The sequence below is a fragment of the Polypterus senegalus genome, chromosome 11 (assembly GCF_016835505.1).
Source record: "Polypterus senegalus isolate Bchr_013 chromosome 11, ASM1683550v1, whole genome shotgun sequence".
Taxonomy (NCBI): domain Eukaryota; kingdom Metazoa; phylum Chordata; class Cladistia; order Polypteriformes; family Polypteridae; genus Polypterus; species Polypterus senegalus.
In genome coordinates this window covers 106,668,633-106,687,048 of record NC_053164.1, presented here as the reverse complement: position 1 = coordinate 106,687,048, position 18,416 = coordinate 106,668,633, and the positions used below count along the sequence as shown (strand labels likewise).

Genomic DNA, 18,416 nt, shown 5'->3' with positions numbered 1-18,416 from the left:
GACAAATACAACTGGTAACAGTTAACAATTCTGGACAATTGTACTTGTCATTTTTTCTTATGTTCTAAAGTATTTGCAGTTTGTAAAACACATGGTTTTGTTGTGCACAAGTAAGTAACGTTTTGACAACCTAAAGTGTTATTAGAGAGCTGGCCCAAAGCAATTGAGAAAAGCTATAATTCTAGGTTGAAAATAAGGAAAACTCACGCAAAATTAAGGGCACTCAATACCTTACTGCAGAATTTCACTTTTTCCTTTGGCAGATACACGCCAAGGCAAATCAGATGCAACTCCTTTCAATTACAATTTTTCAAAGTATTTTTATTTGCAACATTAGGTTGCAATTGCAACAGTTTACAGAAGCTGAGCAGATGTCCTTTATTATCTCCTTATTTGTTTATTTCTACTTCATGGTTCAGAGTTCCCCTATCAGTTTATTCAGCACCATTGACGGTATTATTTAACTTTTTTAAAATGTTCATAAAAAAGACAAAAAGTTCTAGACTTGCTGTAACTTTAAACATATAATTGAATTTATTAATATATAAAGACAATTACTGACTAAGCAGCCAATATCTGTGTTTATTGTATTTCCTGCTTTTTTCCTAAATTTACTAACTCTGTTTTTTTTTCCTTTTTTAAATTATGTGGACATATCAAGATTGGTCAGTATCTTTAGATAAATGCGTCTTTGCAATAATTAACTCAATGAAAAATGAAGGGAAATGTAATTTCCTTCTGAGAGAAAATTAAGCACATCCTTGGCTCTGACAGCTGGTACTACCCCTTTCGAAAACCTCCAGCAGGCATTTCCTATAACTGTTTCACAGTCTCTGGCATCAGCTGGGATAAAGTTTTGCCCATTCCTCTATGCAGAATTTCTTTATTTGTGTGATATTTTACCTATTTAAATCCCCTCACAGTATTTTGATAGGATCTTATCCTGACTTTGACTTAGTCATTCCAACACTCTCCATTTCTTATTTTTCAGTGATTCCTTGGTGGATTTATAGGTATGCTTAGGGTTGCATGTTGCAAAATCATCTTTCAGGTCAGCTTCAATTTTCTGACAGATATTCTCACATTATCCTCAAGCACACTCTGGCATGAAAAAGAATTCATAGTGGATTCTATGGTGGTGAGCTGCCCAAACCCCAATTCAGCAAAGCAACGCCAAACCATAACATTTCCATCACCCAGCTTTGTGGCTGGTATCAGGTCCTTCTAGTCAAATGCTGTCAGTGGTTTTCACCAACATGTCTTTGCCTCCCCTGTCCAGAGCACATTGTTCTAGCCTGCCTGTAATTGTATACTAGTGCACTTTAACATCAACAGTGGCAACAGCTACCTGTAGGTCTCATGATGAAATTCTGGGGTTTTTGGAAACTTCTTTTGGCATCTTGCATTGTGCTCTTGAATGAATATTCTGAGGCAGCCTGGCCTGAATAAGTTGGCAGGTTTTTGAAATAGATGATCTCCTTGGACAGTAGAACTGTTAATTTCTAATTGTTTGGAGATATTATTTAAATTCTTCCCCAGACATAAAGAATCCATAACCTTCTTTCGATCTAGACATTGTAATAACACACACTTTAAAGAGCAAACAAAGCTAAATGGCTTAGTTTTAAATAAGACGAGTTCCTCCAAGATCCTCTCGAATGATGTTCTGATCATTTGCACTTGATCTGGTGCGCCAAATTCTAATTTTAAGTATTTGAGGTAGCAATAGTTACTTTTTCCACATGCTAAATTACCATTTCGTTTTTAAAATTATATATTAGACTATGGGCAGCACGGCCCCCAGGCATGGTTAACTCTCTTGGCACAAACTCTTGTCTCGCTGGACACGAGTTCTTAATATTTTTTAGTTTATAATTTAAAAATGAAACAAGAATCTGAAAATCTAACAACATCACATTAAAGTTCAATAAATTCTGAAAAGAATGATACCAAGGTTTTAAAATAAGCCCGATTTAAAGCGTGACAAAACACATGACATAAAATCGTTGCACTTTTAGGTTTAGGATTTTATACATAGAGAGAGAGAGACCGAGGTGGGGAGAGAGAGAGAGAGAGAGAGAGAGAGAGAGAGAGAGAGACGCAGTTAGGAGGCCCGGGTTCACATCCCCTCCTCATGTCTGCGTGGGTTTCGTCTGGCTACTCTGGTTTACTCCCACAGTCCAAAGACATGCAGGTTAGGTCCATTGATGATCCTAAATTGTCCCTAGTGTGTGGCTCTGTGTGTGCCCTGGGGTGCACTGGCACCCTACCCGGAGTTTGTTTCCCATCTTGCGCCCTGTGTTGGCTGGAATTGGCTCCAGCAGACCCCCGTGACCCTGTATTCGGATTCAGCGGGTTAGAAAATGGATGGATATTAGACTACAAATTTTAATTGTGACATATTTGTTAAATATCACCTTTATCTACAGTAGATACTGTTTAAAGGAAGATCAAATCTGGATATGTCCACATTAACATCAAAAGAAAAAATATGTCATGGAGTGTACTTAATTTAGGGCTGCATAGGCAAACACCAGTGGTTCTCAAGCTCAGTCCTGGGAATCCCCTGTTGCTGCAGGTTTTTGTTTCAACCAACATTTGTTTTTAACTCGACTCTTGGCCTAATGAACCAACCTGTTACTTCCTAGGTTCAATGTCTTGGGATGAATGTAATGTAGTAATTACAAAATTAACTCTGCTAAATTTTTATTAGAATGTACGTGTTACAATGGAATAATTTTGTGTTCTTTAAATGTGACTTTTATCAATTTCATTCTGCCTTTCTGAGTATTCTTATTATTTCTTCCATTATGTAATATTGAACACGTCAGTAGGTGAGATAGCTGAAGTAGTTGTAGCTTCTCATCATTTAGTGTCCTTTGTCTAGATGTCTGCTCAGCTTGTTGTTAGTTGCTATTATTAGGAACTGTAGAAAAAATAAAAACATTTCTAAATGTTTTATGAGTGGATTTAAAAAAAAAAAAAAAATCACACTGCTGTGAGGAGAGAGACAGATTAGCTAATTAAATGAGATTAAATACAAGTAAACTGATTGTGAAACAAAAAACAGGACCCATATGGGTTTGAAGTTTGAAAACCACGGAGGTGCACAATACGCAGTGTGCCCTCATTACTAAGCCTGTGGACTAGAATCTGTATGGCTACCGCTAAAATTCAAATCATTTATAGCCCTGATGAAATCATTTCCCCAGCCTGTGTGACAACTAGCAAATTAAATAAGCAAGTACTGTGGGTCTGCATTTATAAATCACGGAAGGATGTGGTTCACTATGAAAGAACTGACCAGACAACAAGAATCAGATGAATATCCATAACCCCCGATTCATTATTTCTTTGGAGGATTTATATTCACCTCAGTTTTTTAATTACACATTCAGAACAATATCTCTAAAATCTATTGCATAGCGGCCCCTTTAGGAGTCTGTCATTACTGGACTAAGCAGCAATAGTAGTAGTAGCACCCACATCCTCAAGGCCAGACACAACGTTTTGTAGCAACTGAACTGGAAAACAATATACTTGATTTTTATCTAAAATTAATTAGTCAAATAAAGTCAAGCATTTTCAGTTTTTATTCTTGTTGTATACAAGGGATACATTTGAAAAAAAAAAAAACCTTTATAAATACAAATCATTTAAATAACCTTGACAAGGAATGCATTTGATTTGTGCTTTGTCAGGCCTATGCCTCAACATACTGTACTGTTCCAGCAAAACAGAGTAATGATATGTCCATGATTTGCTTGTAAAGACAAGATATTTGGGGTACACAAAAATACTGCCAGCAAAGGCAAAGGCTGCTGTGGCATTTAATTATGTTATTATCAAATAATCATACCTTCTTTATACAGACAATGCACAGTCTTTCAATACTGATATTTTTCTCACTACAAGAAACATTGCATTCAACTCAGGGCACCATTCCACTAATTTAAACTAATAACATATGCATACAAATATATACTGTTTTTAAATTTTCCATATATATCTGACTAAGCCTCTTTGGAGAAATATATTTTTAATCAGGAACTTGGAGGTTTCTTCTTGGCTTCGACATCTTTTTTGATATCTTCTAACTTCTTGGCAATATTTGGAACCTGTGCCAAGAAAGTAAAGTTACAGATTGATGGTGAAATATTTTCACAGGTTGAAAAATCGTAATAATAAAAACTAACATTTTCTACGTGGTAAGAAAAAAAATCTTCTGAATGCAAATATATATAAAAAGGTCACACACAAATTAAGACAGGTTAATTACATTTTTTATATTAGAGTGCTTACTTCTTTGACAATAAAGGAGAATACAATTGTTTTGGTTTAGTTAGATAGTCAAGGTTTTGAATTATATCCTTACTGTTAACATCCTTGATTAAGTAAAAGCCCCCATGGAAATGTAGGCAAGATTTCTCTAAGATATTTTCAAATATTTAAAAGCCTGTACAGCAGCTGTCCTTTTGTCTCCCTGCTTTGTCTCTACGACATTCTACTTTGTCATCACCTCTTTGTCTTTTATTTCCGGCCCCGGCCGTGGTTAACTCTCTTGGAACAAACTTCTCGTCTCGCTGGACGCAAGTTCTTGATATTTTTTAGTTTATAATTTAAAAATGAAATAAGAATCTGAAAATCTAACAACATCACATTAAAGTTAAATAAATTCTGAAAAGAATGATGCCAAGGTTTTTAAAATAAGCCCGATTTAAAGTGTGACAAAAAAGTGACATAAAAATCACTGCACTTTTAGGCTTATATATATATATATATATATATATATATATATACACAGTCAAATAATGCAAAGAGTATGCAACACGTGTTTCACCCTAATTCTGGGCTCATCAGGCGTACACACTTGCTGCACCCCCTCTCAGGGAAACTCGGATGTCAGCGTCAGATGTGAAGCCTCTTTACGTTGTGCCACGGCGTGTGGTTCGTTTATTTGACAGCATGTAGATCGGGGTAATTACATTCAGAGAAACAGTATATATATATATATATATATATATATATATTGTGAGCTGGAGCGCTGATCACACCCCAAATAGAGACAGACGCCCCTAGAAAAACCACAAAGCTTGAAACACTGACTACCCTCACATTGCTCCTTATCCTTGCACTATAACGCGTAATACAAGCCTTGCGCGGTACTCCGCCGACTTAAAAGCCGTGCACAGCGCCTGTCAGATTTGGAATTGATTGTTTGCTTTTATCTCTCTCTCTGCTCTTAGCGGAACTGTCATCTCTGACTTGTCATGGAGCACGTTTAAGCTCATGTGTTTGCAGTGTTTGAATAAAAATCCTTCTTGTTTCTACGACCTCCTGTGTCTCTGTGCAAATCTGTGACCCAAGCGTGACAAGTGGTACCAGAAGTGGGGTGGTTGCACAGATGGATGCCGCGAAGACTTATTTCAGAGGTCTAAAACTTATGCACTTAAAGACTGGAAACTAAACATGGATGACCCAATCCGTGCGCAAATTCAAGATTTGATACATAAAGTGCACTGCTGGTTTGAAGGAGACGTGATGGAAACAGTTGTCGTGAATATATTACTGGCCGGCATACCTGCAGTTCTTCGAGATGAATTTCTACGTCATATTAAATCATTAACGATTATGTCCAGACGATTAGAGGGTTCACTGTCCGATTGGAGAAAGAGCGGTGGATTTCGTGCTGCTTCGCAACCTGTGAACGAACGTCCAGGACATTCTCGTCGCTTCGATCGACAAGCTGCAGGACCTGAAAATCGAATGGGGTCAGGTAGGACCCCGGGAAATCCGGTCCTAGATGAGACGCCTGTTTCTGGGGAGACAGCGGCAACAGCGGGCCGAGGAAACCGTAGACACTACAGGGCACGTCGACGTAGACGTAGCAGAGGATATTTCGGAAGCGGAGCCGACCGTAGATGTTTCCGATGTGATCAACTCAGCCATTTGGCAAGAGAATGTCGCTTGTCTCCAGCTCATTCAATGGAGATTGGACTGGCCGAGGTTTGTTGCTCAACTATTACATATCCTTCGGATGGAAAAGATGGCTTGTTGATCCCGGTGAAATTGGGGGGCAGAGAAATCTCAGCATTGTTAGACTCGGAAGTGACCTTTGTATTGTGAGACGAGACTGTCTTAATGAACAATGCCTTAGAGACTGTGAGACTGTAAAAATACGCTGTGTATATGGTAATGTTAAAGATTATCACACTTCTTCCTTTAACTTATAGGGGTCGCCACTTTAAGGTTTGGTCTGCCATTTCAGACTCGTGGCCTTGGCCATTACTCATAGGACGGAGAAATGCCCTTTTTCTGAAACTGATTAATAAATGTAAGGGACCAGTAGTCCAGTCCACTAATGAACTTAGTGGGGGGGGGAGAAGAAGAAGAAAACCAAGACGAAGAACTGGTAGCGGCCGGGGAAAATCTAGAGCCCAACTTAGATATTGAACCCGATCTCTGCAGCGAGATGGAGGAGGTCACCCCCGACAATCTTCCAGAATGGGCTGGTCCTTCTACATCTTCCCAGATTGCAAACGCCTCTGAACACTAACCGAGCGTTAACGAACAATCAGATTTTGTGCGTTTGCAGGATACTGATAGCTCATTAGAATATGCATTTAAACAGGCTTGCCCTGCTAATGACTCTTATTACCAAGAGCGTAATTCCGGGGGTGTGAAAACCCCACACTTTATAGAAAAGGACGGTTGCCTTTTCAGAGTGATCTCAGATCATTTGGAGGGGGAATTTATTAAACAACTGGTGGTACCTGAAGCACATAGGGAAACTGTTTTGCATCTGGCACATTCACACATCTTGGGGAGGGGAACCTCGGTGCCGACAAAACTAGAGAACAGTTATCAAAACAATTTTATTGGCTTAATATAGGAAAAGATGTTGAACGGTTTTGTACTTCATGTCCAGACTGCCAGATCGTCTCTGCTTATAAGCCTCCTCGGGCTCCCCTTTGTCCTATGCCCATATTGGAAGTTCCCTTTCAGCATGTGGGATTAGATATTGTGGGACCTTTACCTAAGACTAAGGATGGGTACTAATATTTGCTGGTGTTGGTTGATTATGCGACATGATATCCAGAAATGATTGTGCCGAAAAAGTCCTTGCACTATAATGCGTAATACAAGCCTTGCACGGTACTCCGCCGACTTAAAAGCCGTGCGCAGCGCCTGTCAGATTTGGAATTGATTGTTTGCTTTTATCTCTCTATCTGCTCCTAGCGGAACTGTCATCTCTGACTTGTCATGGAGCACGTTTAAGCTCATGTGTTTGCAGTGTTTGAATAAAAATCCTTCTTGTTTCTACGACCTCCTGTGTCTCTGTGCAAATCTGTGACCCAAGCGTAACAATATATATATATATATATATATATACACACACACACACACACACACACACACACAGTGGTGTGAAAAACTATTTGCCCCCTTCCTGATTTCTTATTCTTTTGCATGTTTGTCACACAAAATGTTTCTGATCATCAAACACATTTAACCATTAGTCAAATATAACACAAGTAAACACAAAATGCAGTTTTTAAATGATGTTTTTTATTATTTAGGGAGAAAAAAAAATCCAAACCTACATGGCCCTGTGTAAAAAGTAATTGCCCCTGAACCTAATAACTGGTTGGGCCACCCTTAGCATCAATAACTGCAATCAAGCGTTTGCGATAACTTGCAATGAGTCTTTACAGCGCTCTGGAGGAATTTTGGCCCACTCATCTTTGCAGAATTGTTGCAATTCAGCTTTATTTGAGGGTTTTCTAGCATGAACCGCCTTTTTAAGGTCATGCCATAGCATCTCAATTGGATTCAGGTCAGGACTTTGACTAGGCCACTCCAAAGTCTTCATTTTGTTTTTCTTCTGCCATTTAGAGGTGGATTTACTGGTGTATTTTGGGTCATTGTCCTGTTGCAACACCCAAGATTGCTTCAGCTTGAGTTGACAAACAGATGGCCGGACATTCTCCTTCAGGATTTTTTGGTAGACAGTAGAATTCATGGTTCCATCTATCACAGCAAGCCTTCCAGGTCCTGAAGCAGCAAAACAACCCCAGACCATCACACTACCACCACCATATTTTACTGTTGGTATGATGTTCTTTTCTGAAATGCTGTGTTCCTTTTATGCCAGATGTAACGGACATTTGCCTTCCAAAAGTTCAACTTTTGTCTCATCAGTCCACAAGGTATTTTCCCAAAAGTCTTGGCAATCATTGAGATGTTTCTTAGCAAAATTGAGACGAGCCCTAATGTTCTTTTTGCTTAACAGTGGTTTGCGTCTTGGAAGTCTGCCATGCAGGCCGTTTTTGCCCAGTCTCTTTCTTATGGTAGAGTCGTGAACACTGACCTTAATTGAGGCAAGTGAGGCCTGCAGTTCTTTAGACGTTGTCCTGGGGTCTTTGTGACCTCTCGGATGAGTCGTCTCTGTGCTCTTGGGGTAATTTTGGTCGGCCGCCACTCCTGGGAAGGTTCACCACTGTTCCATGTTTTTGCCATTTGTGGATAATGGCTCTCACTGTGGTTCGCTGGAGTCCCAAAGCTTTAGAAATGGCTTTATAACCTTTACCAGACTGATAGATCTCAATTACTTCTGTTCTCATTTGTTCCTGAATTTCTTTGGATCTTGGCATGATGTCTAGCTTTTGAGGTGCTTTTGGTCTACTTCTCTGTGTCAGGCAGCTCCTATTTAAGTGATTTCTTGATTGAAACAGGTGTGGCAGTAATCAGGCCTGGGGTGGCTACGGAAATTGAACTCAGGTGTGATACACCACAGTTAGGTTATTTTTAACAAGGGGCAATTACTTTTTCACACAGGGCCATGTAGGTTTGGATTTTTTCTCCTAAATAATAAAACCATCATTTAAAAACTGCATTTTGTGTTTACTTGTGTTATTTTTGACTAATGGTTAAATGTGTTTGATGATCAGAAACATTTTGTGTGACAAACATGCAAAAGAATAAGAAATCAGGAAGGGGGCAAATAGTTTTTCACACCACTGTATGTGTATATATATATATATATATATATATATATATATATATATATAGAGAGAGAGAGAGAGAGAGAGATGCAGTTAGGAGACCCTGGTCCTCCCTGTGTGGTTTCCATGTTCTCCCTGTGTCTGCGTTGGTTTCCTCTGACAGTCCAAAGACATGTACGTTAGGTGCATTGGCGATCCTAAATTGTCCCTAGTGTGTGCTTGGTGTGTGTGTGTGTGTGTGTGTGTGTGTGTGTGTGTGTGTGTGCCCTGCGGTGGGATGGCGCCCTGCCCGGGGTTTGTTTCCTGCCTTGTGCCCTGTGTTGGCTGGGATTGGCTCCAGCAGACCCCCGTGACCCTGTATATAGGATATAGCAGGTTGGATAATGGATGGATAGATAGAGAGAGAGACAGAGACGATTATACTAACATACTTTCAGTAAATTAAAACCTGATTAGGCTCTGTCAAACCTTGTAAAGAGAGACCAAGAAAGGTGCACATGTTACAGTAACAGCCTTGTGCTACAGTGCCATTGCAGATATATTTAGAACCAAACAAAATTTTCCAAATTTCACAGAATTAGAGTGCTAGGCACTGAAACTGTTGGACCCCATTTTTTTTTTGTTGGGGTTTGTATTATGCTTATTTTTAATTCTTGTTAAATTATAATACCAAGAACTTGCCAGCGTAAATATTTAATTTGTGCTTATAAGTGATGTTAGTTAATCGGTTTGCAGTTTTATTATAGACAGTTTACTGATGAATGCTTCAATGGTGTGTTTTAGTTCAGTATAGTCACCAGCCATTACTTTTATAAGATAAGGCTTAAATTATGTACAAAGCAAAAGCAATATATTAATACTATGATTATTGAGTATCTCATACTAAAGATAACATTTTTACAACTCTGAAGTAGCCAGTTAACTTTTTTTTCCCCCATTTATACCAAAAGGTGCTCTTCAAACAATTGCAAGTGGTCCACTAAAATAGCCACAGAGTTTTAGCACTCCGTGTATCCATGGGTCATAATACTTATCTAAACTCTGTTAGCTGTTGTTATATCATATAGTAATGAAATATTTAAAATGACAGACAGGTATCATAGCAGACAGAGACACTTCTCAAACATGTAGTGCCAAGTAGCTGTGGAGGTCTACGTGTGTGTATGTCTGTCTCCACTGTTGCAGCGCTAATTACAACATGCAAGATAATTATTAAGCTTCAATTAAATTGTGCCAAGCAGCTCCTGAAAGGATAAGAGCAATTTTACCTTTTTATTTTCTCTCAGCATTATTAGTCTTTTATTCAGTATCTTTTGCTCTGTCCCTAAAACCCTGGTGACAGTTTAAAACACATAGACTAGAGAAACTTGGAATGGGTGTTTTAGGAAGACACCCCGTGGTTGTATTTTTTTAAAGTGAAGTGTTATTCACTACATACATTTTCACGGTTTGTACCCAGACATGTATTCTCGTTTGAGAATCATATCTGGCCCCACAAGACTAGGGACTTATTAAAAATAATCAAGAAAAAGAGATCACTTGTTCAATAATCCTTATCAAATTGACTGCTTAATTGAGAGCAATAAGGTGGCACAATGGCTGCATGTGGCTTCTTTGGGTTGACAGCTCGACCAAGTTACATGGATCACCCAGTGAACAGGTCATCAACTGACAAAAGACCCACACCAGGACTGTTCATAGTATCCCAAATCCAGGCAAGGTTTGCTTCTAATTACTAAACTATTAACCCCCCAAAACACACACACGCTACCAAAACTTTTAATGACACAAAGTAACCAAATCCTATTATGTGATATCATCTACTGTTGAATTTTGCTCTGTACTTGTAATGTTTCTATTGCACTATTGTATCAGGATTACTTGTGTTCTGCTCTGTGTATTGTATTGTATTTACCCCCTTTTGACTCCAACTGCACACCCAAACTACCTGGAAAGGGTTCTCTCTTTGAATTTCCTTTCCCAAGGTTTCTTCCATTTTTTCCCTACAGAGGTTTTTTTTGGGGGGAGTTTTTCCTTGTCATCTTAAAGATGTCAAGGCTCGGGGGGGAAAACCTTGGTGCTGTGAAAAGGCAAGGTCGGTTAAAGCCCATTGCAGCACTCCCTGTGTGATTTTTGGCTATACAAAAATAACTATTGTATTGTACTGCATCGTCTTGACATAATTTTATGCTTGTTGAAACATATCTTTTAGATCAGCCAACAAATATAAAAATGGTTTAGAACGTTGTATTGGGGTTAGAATTATACTGGCATACTAATACTTGGGCTTTGATTGAATAATATTTCAATTAGTTATGTTTTGCAATTCAATTCTGCTGCATTTTGGAATTACTTATTTATTATCTGAGTAAAGTTAAACTTGAAATAGTATATTCATCTCTGCAAAAATGTGGTGAATGTTTCAAACCTAATAAAAACACTTCCATTAATTTGCCCTAGTATTTTGTTTTCAATTATGGAGATGTTTTTCAAATAATTCAGCAGTATCAGTAGTAATGGTAGTTATAGTACATAAAAATGTAAGACTAATTTTGGCCAGACATGGGGAGAATGAACACTACATCTGATTATGTTGAAAAATTCTAGCGGAGATCGGGTTTCTTGCTTATTCATGGCCTCTTTGCTTACATCAGTTTGTGCCTGTGAAGAATTCTCAATTAAGTATAATTCAGCATGCAAGTGCTTTTGTATCAGCAGGAGTAGGAAAGATAGTTCAGTTTGCCATGATACCCAATGTTAAAATGATAATATTTGCATTTTAAGTTGTTTCTTCCTTGTGACACTGTAGAAACCAAAATAAATGCAAATGGAAAATGAACATATAATTTGTCATTGGAATCTCTGCAGCAATGCTAGCATCCGACATATACATATTTCAGTACAATGCACTACGTTTTCAGTGCCACAACTGGCACACTTCAAATGTTAGCATTGCTACAGAGATTTTTAAAATGGTATGTGGCATCAAAAGGAAAAAAACTGATGCTTGTCCACAGTGATTTGATGATATAGTGCAACAAAAAGTACTGTGCTATTCTATTGTATCAACTTTTTTCTCTTTGGTCATACCTCTAGAATCAGTATTGACCCTGCTTAATTTTATGCATCTTTATGTTAAACAGAGGCAATTTTCTGTTTAATTTTTCTGCTTCCAACATAAATGAATTTACTGGTAAATCCATTTTATACGTGTTATAAGCACACTAGGCTACTTCTCATGGCTTCAATGGTGTAAGTAATCAGAAAACCTACATTATACTTATTCACGTTATGTCAATAATTTATGCTTATTTTATGTTGTTAATATTTTAAAATGTAGGAACACAGAATATTCTGTAATGATACATATAGAATATGTATCACTATTCGACATACCCTTCATAATATTTCACATTTTGTTAATGTAAAGACTGAAATTAATATAAATTTTCACCTTTATTAAGATCTTATAACCATCAATAAGTGGAAAACAGTCACATTTTATGAAAAATAATTAAAAATATTGAGTGTTTTAACTATTAATTTGTTGAAGAACCTTTTGCTTCGACGACAGCTTTAAGTGTGTTTGGAGATCTCTGTCAACTTAGAATGCCCAGATTCTGCAGTTTTATCCCAGTCTTCCTGGCAGAAGAGTTTAAGTTCATTCAAATTGTTAGGAGGAATTTATTATGTACAACCCTCCTTAATAGTCACTACGCAAATTTTCTGAATTTCCAGAAATTCTGAAATCTGGGCTCTGATTGGGAAATTCCTGGAAGTAAATCTTGCTTTTTTTAAAAAAGCCATTCTGTCTCAGAGTTGACACTGTAATGCAGATTGTTGTCATTTAAGTTAAAATTCCTCTTCAATTTATATTTTCCAGTAGAACTGATAACTAGAGTTGTTCAGAAGCCCTGCTCTTGAGCAACCTGATACCACTGCAAGGAATTTTGTTGAAAACCATTGTTTGATGTTGTTTCAAACACTGTAATGGCACTTATGATGACAGTTAACTTTCATAATATGGCTCAGGAAAATGATCATAATACCATTTTATAATAATGTATTTTACATCATTACTAAGCCTAAAAAAACAGATTTAAACAGTTTTTGTTAAACCATGAAAAATGTCTTAAATTGCAGTGTGGACATGAATACAGAATATGAGTTATCAAGCACCTCTTTATTCCAAATCTGATGCATATATCCAAGCCAAATGCATCAAAAAGTAATGCAGTTAAGAGAATTACCAAATAAAAAAAAAAAACTTTATTTTTTATATTATTTATTTATAATTTATTTATTTATTTATAATTTTATACATTTATACAATTTATAAAACAAGTACAATTAAGAAAATCATGAGAAGGATTGCAGTGTAACTGGTTGGGCTGGGTGTCTCCCAAAAATGTCCATTCCTGAAAATCACTTCTGCTACGAGTAAACAATTTCGGTATGTACAAGAATTTTATGCACCGAGTACTGAGGCTACTTGATTGCTTAAAGAAGCCAACTTGTGCCACTGACATTTAATTCACACCAACACACAGTTCAATGCCAAAACATTTTTTGTGCCTCTATTAACAAACAAATGATACAGCTCTTTGTTAACCTGGTTTAGACCCCTAAATGAGGTAGATGTATTTTCATTTGTTATTAAGTTTTCCATTCTTTCTCTGCACCTGCTGTTTGCCTGCTTTAATAGCTTTTGGTCATACTTGATTTGCAACCAAACAAAATATTTTAGTCAAATGCACTGGGTATTTTGTTTTATTTTCATGGTTGCATGTTTATGATTTCTTTGTTGGTCTTCTTGAGGTGGATTGTTTAGTTGGTTAACCTACTTTTTCTATCAGCTATTTCTTTCTAGTTTAAAATTCCTCTGGTATTTATTTGATAGTTATGTTACACTTTAAGTATAACTACAAATAATCTTATAATAAGATATGTTATTATCAGTTACAACATTTCTGTAAATTTAAAGGATTTACATTTGATTAGAAACATTTCGCCACATAAATTGCAGCAAGTGCATGAGACAGATTTGTATATAAATACTGTCTAAAAGGACTAAATTATTACAATTATTTTCATTAATTCAATGCCTGAATGCCTGGGAGCTCACTTCATGAAACGTTCCTGTTTATGTCATACTTATAATACTGGGATGTGTTTAGGAAATGCATTATACTTGTCATATGACAGTATGTGAAGCTAACATTCCACTAAAAAGATAAAATATGTGAACTGTTTCAGATCAATTTTTTTTCAATAATACAGTATTTTAAAAATTAAAACTGGTACAGACTCTCCAATAATCACATGAAAATTACTGGTATTCAATAATATTCTAGTGAATCCAAACCAAGAGAAAGAAAACATTTTAAAGCAATGCTAATATTGTTTTATGCAATAAAAAAATTATATGCGTTATATACTGTACAACTAATATATGCATGTATATATGCATGTATATATATATATATATATATATATATATATATATATATATATATATATATATATATATATATATATATACACACACACACACACACACTCTTATATATATTTTCACATAACATTCCCAATTCTGCTTAATCCAATTCACAAGTCCAGTGTAGGGCCCAATGACACACATCCACATTGGGCCAATTTGAAATCACAGGTTAACGTAACAAGAATTTCATTGGGAATGTACACAAAGGAGGAAAACCAGAGTATACAGAGAACATATACAGACTCTAAATGAACAACGTGGAGCAGGATTCAAACCCAGTATAGTGGATATACTTAATTATATATTTAAGCAGCAATGCCAAAAATTGCGTCACCGTGTGTGTGACATGAGATAAATGTTATGAAACATGCCTTCAAAGGTCTTGGGATTATCTTTGCTCAACATAAAAAGTTAATATCAAATTTAGTTAATCTCATTAGACACTAAAACAAACAACACATACACACACAAGGGATTTTTTTTCTGTCACCCCAGACAGCTCACCTCATAGTTTTGTGCAAGGTACATCCCTACGACATTACCCAGAGTAAATCCAACCTAGAAAAGAAAGAAAAAAAGATACACTGAATAATAACTACAGGTTCCCAATGCTAACTAAAAGCACAACACATAGTGTTTGGAATTGACCAATTAACCATTGCAGATTTGTAGAAGAGGTGAAGCAATAAGCTGAATATATTTTTCTAATCAATTAACATTTTCTATTTACAACATTTTAAATTTTACTACAGTGCCTGCCACGTACACATTTCATGCTGACAGCATACTACATACTGTAAGTCCACCTTATATTGCTTAGTCAGACTGCACTACCAATAACTTTAACTATTGTTAAATGTTTTTATTGTACAATTAATATATTGTAAATGTCAGTACAGGACCACCAAGTCACTTATGAAATGAAGAAAATTGATGGAAATCAATGTCAAACTGCACTCAACCAAAAGACAAAAATGTTACATCTCTGCTATTTCTACACATATATATTTCCAAATCAAATATACTTTTTATTCTCCCCATATTCACATGACTGCTGCTATTAACGCTTTGGACTGTTGGAGGAAAGTCATGTGGGAAGAGGATTTGGCATAGCATCCTGTGTAGGTTACGGTTCTGCCAACAAAGGATGCAGCTCCCCACAGAAAATAATGTATTAATCATGTCAAAAAGATACTCCGAGTACAGGGTAGTATTCAACCATGGACGCGGCACCAACATTGTGGTAAGGAATCCTCAGTTATAGCAAGCAAATCGCGACACAACCATAAGCTTAAAAAACAAGATATTTGTTATTTGGAAGGAAAGCCACGCTAACTTATGGACAACATGGAAACATCACACAGGATTTGCGGTTATGTCTCTGGAGCTATTTAACACCAAATCTATGAGTTCTAAAAGAAAACCGGACCGGTTAAACACCACTGCAGAGAAACAGAACCAAAAATAGGTAGAAACATTGTGACATGACGGTAAACACCAATAATAGCCTGCCGACGTCACAGAATTCGCATTTTAACTCAATATTTACCTAAAGATATAGATAGGCTGGTAATCGTTAATTGCTCCGTTCGAGTCCCAGCGCTGCAGTTTTACATTTTTCAGATCGCGCAGGGTGTGAAACTAATCCAGGGTTTGCCTTTAAACGGAATGATTGCCATCTGATCCACAAACCGAAACAGCAAACTTAACAGGCCCTTCTCTTTCCAAAAGAGTGAAAACGTTTACCTCTTGGTCTCAGACATTGCGTTCATGACGCTGACCGTTTCTGTAACCCGTTAAGAATGTATGCGGACCGATAAATTATTGTTTTTTAATGAAACTATTTCAGCAAACAACTTTCAACAGATAACCAAGCATGGATGGGTTACACTGTATAACTTCCCCCTCCAACTGGTTAGAGTGATAAAATGTAAAACTCATTAATGTATGTCGCCATAAGAAAAGGAGCGAGCCTACTTGTTAAATCTACATTTTGTTATACTGTACTCGTCAACTGCTTTCGCCCTGCCTTTCTTTCCATTTCGCCTGTCGTGTGGCAGGGAATGCCGGACAAATTTAAGTGGACACTCTTCATATTCGGTCCCCTTTGCCTCCGCCCACCTCTCTTCTTGGTCAACAAATACAGCCGGCAGATAATCTTGTGTATATGTTCGACAAAAATAATAATTTACTTTTTTTAAACCAGATCGTTGGCACAGTCAATAGTCCCGGGTCTCCGGGATCAGAAAGAAGGATGAAATAATTTACCAAACAGTTGTTTACTTACCAAAAACTGCAACATTTCCACAGAAAATGTGCGATTGTACAGATGGAAAAAAAAAAAAACTTAAAAGGTGTCCCAACTATCCTTTACACGTTCCTTTCGGACTTTACTGTTTGGGCAGGCAAATAATCTTCACTCTTGAGCACGGTTGACATGCGCTGTAAGGAAGAGATCAATGCGCCACCTTTAGGAGACTCGCCGCAAGCGCACGTAAACATTAATTTATACAGTATTAACCTCATCTTCAGTTGGACCACTCCCAGTAATGTAGTCACGTAGTTGGGTGGAATTGCAGCATTCAAGTTTCAATCACATAACTGCCTGGAGTTGGAAATTGTAAAACTGACTCTACCCTAAAGAGGCCTTGCTGCTTATCTATCTATCTATCTATCTATCTATCTATCTATCTATCTATCTATCTATCTATCTATCTCTATTAAGTAGCTTTTTTTTGAAAAGAGAAAGTGTATTTTCACATTAAACTAGGCAACATTAAGGAGGGTACACAAGTGATAATGATAATGAATTGATTCTATACCATGTGTCCAGTGCTGCCAGGATTAAGTTTAGTACCTGTGCCAATGAGATACTTATGGCATGGATTTCTTCTAAATAAATGTTCCAAAGTTATTCTGCAAACGGTTTGGTATATGTATTTATTTATTTTAATTCAACAGATATTGGAGAGTGGCAAGTGAACTGTTTGTTTAACTGTATCCTTTCTGATTAGGCAAAGACATTCTTAAGCTTATATTAACTTAATGTAGATAAGAAAGAACTCCCTTTTTTGAGAAGCCCACAGCTGACACATCTCACTTAGGTAATTACATGTAGGTAAACTCCTTTCTTTCTAAAACACTTAAACACGCTGTCCCTAACTAAATCTCTTCCTTCCTTCTAAAGAACAAACTGCTCTTTTGTAATCAGTCAGGGTTCAAGAGGGGCGATTCCCCCAAGATGGTTCTACTCACTGTTAAATTGGCACAGTCCACCAATAAATCCTCCTTTCCATCCTCTCTGACCTTGACTTTACTGGGAGTGCCTTCAGTTGGTTTGAGTCCTACCTCTTGGGCAGATCCTAGCTTGCGTCCTGGGGTGACATTTCAGGAGTGCATTGAGCAGGTAAAAGGGTTCCCCTCCTCTTCTCTCTATACACCTCCTCACTATGCCCTATCATCAAGTTTCACTGTTTATCTTATCAGTGCTATCTCCTGAGGACCACACATTTTGAGATAGAATCATGGCTTGCCTCACTGATATTACAACCTGGACAAAGTAGTGAGAAGTCAAGCAAAATTACACCTTTTATTGGCTATCAAAAAAAAATCACAATATGCCAGCTTTCACGGCAACTCGGGCCCCTTCTTCAGGCAAGATGTAATCCAGAAACTGGAGTTCCCTGTGTTTATATAGACTCCAGGACAGATACAACTTTGGAAAACCCTAAAGTGAGACATTGTAAACCGCAAGTGTGTATGGTTGGATTCCTTATCATGATGCCTTTCAAGATAAGATTTTCCTTTTTGCATTTCGTTAAGAAGAAGATGTCGCTCTCCATGTGTGCCAGTTTCTTCCACTCCATGTAGTAGGGTACTAGGGTGTTGTACAATGTTAGCCATTATGAATG

At 37.2% G+C, this 18,416-nt stretch overlaps 1 protein-coding gene across 1 annotated transcript; it reads right to left on the bottom strand.

Moving 5' to 3' along the window:
* Positions 1-3,654: 3,654 nt before the first annotated feature.
* Positions 3,655-16,978, bottom strand: stmp1 (short transmembrane mitochondrial protein 1). The gene is made up of 3 exons (XM_039769449.1): positions 16,793-16,978; positions 15,010-15,063; positions 3,655-4,118 (listed from the first exon to the last, which is right to left on the bottom strand). Exons 1-3 carry the CDS (start codon positions 16,805-16,807, stop codon positions 4,044-4,046), a joined length of 144 nt encoding a protein of 47 aa, XP_039625383.1. The 5' UTR covers positions 16,808-16,978; the 3' UTR covers positions 3,655-4,043.
* Positions 16,979-18,416: the final 1,438 nt, after the last annotated feature.

Coding starts and splice junctions, on each gene's coding strand:
- stmp1 (XM_039769449.1), bottom strand. Junction 4,119..15,009: donor ACCTTGCACAAAACTATGAG/GTGAGCTGTCTG, acceptor TTCTTGGCACAG/GTTCCAAATATTGCCAAGAA.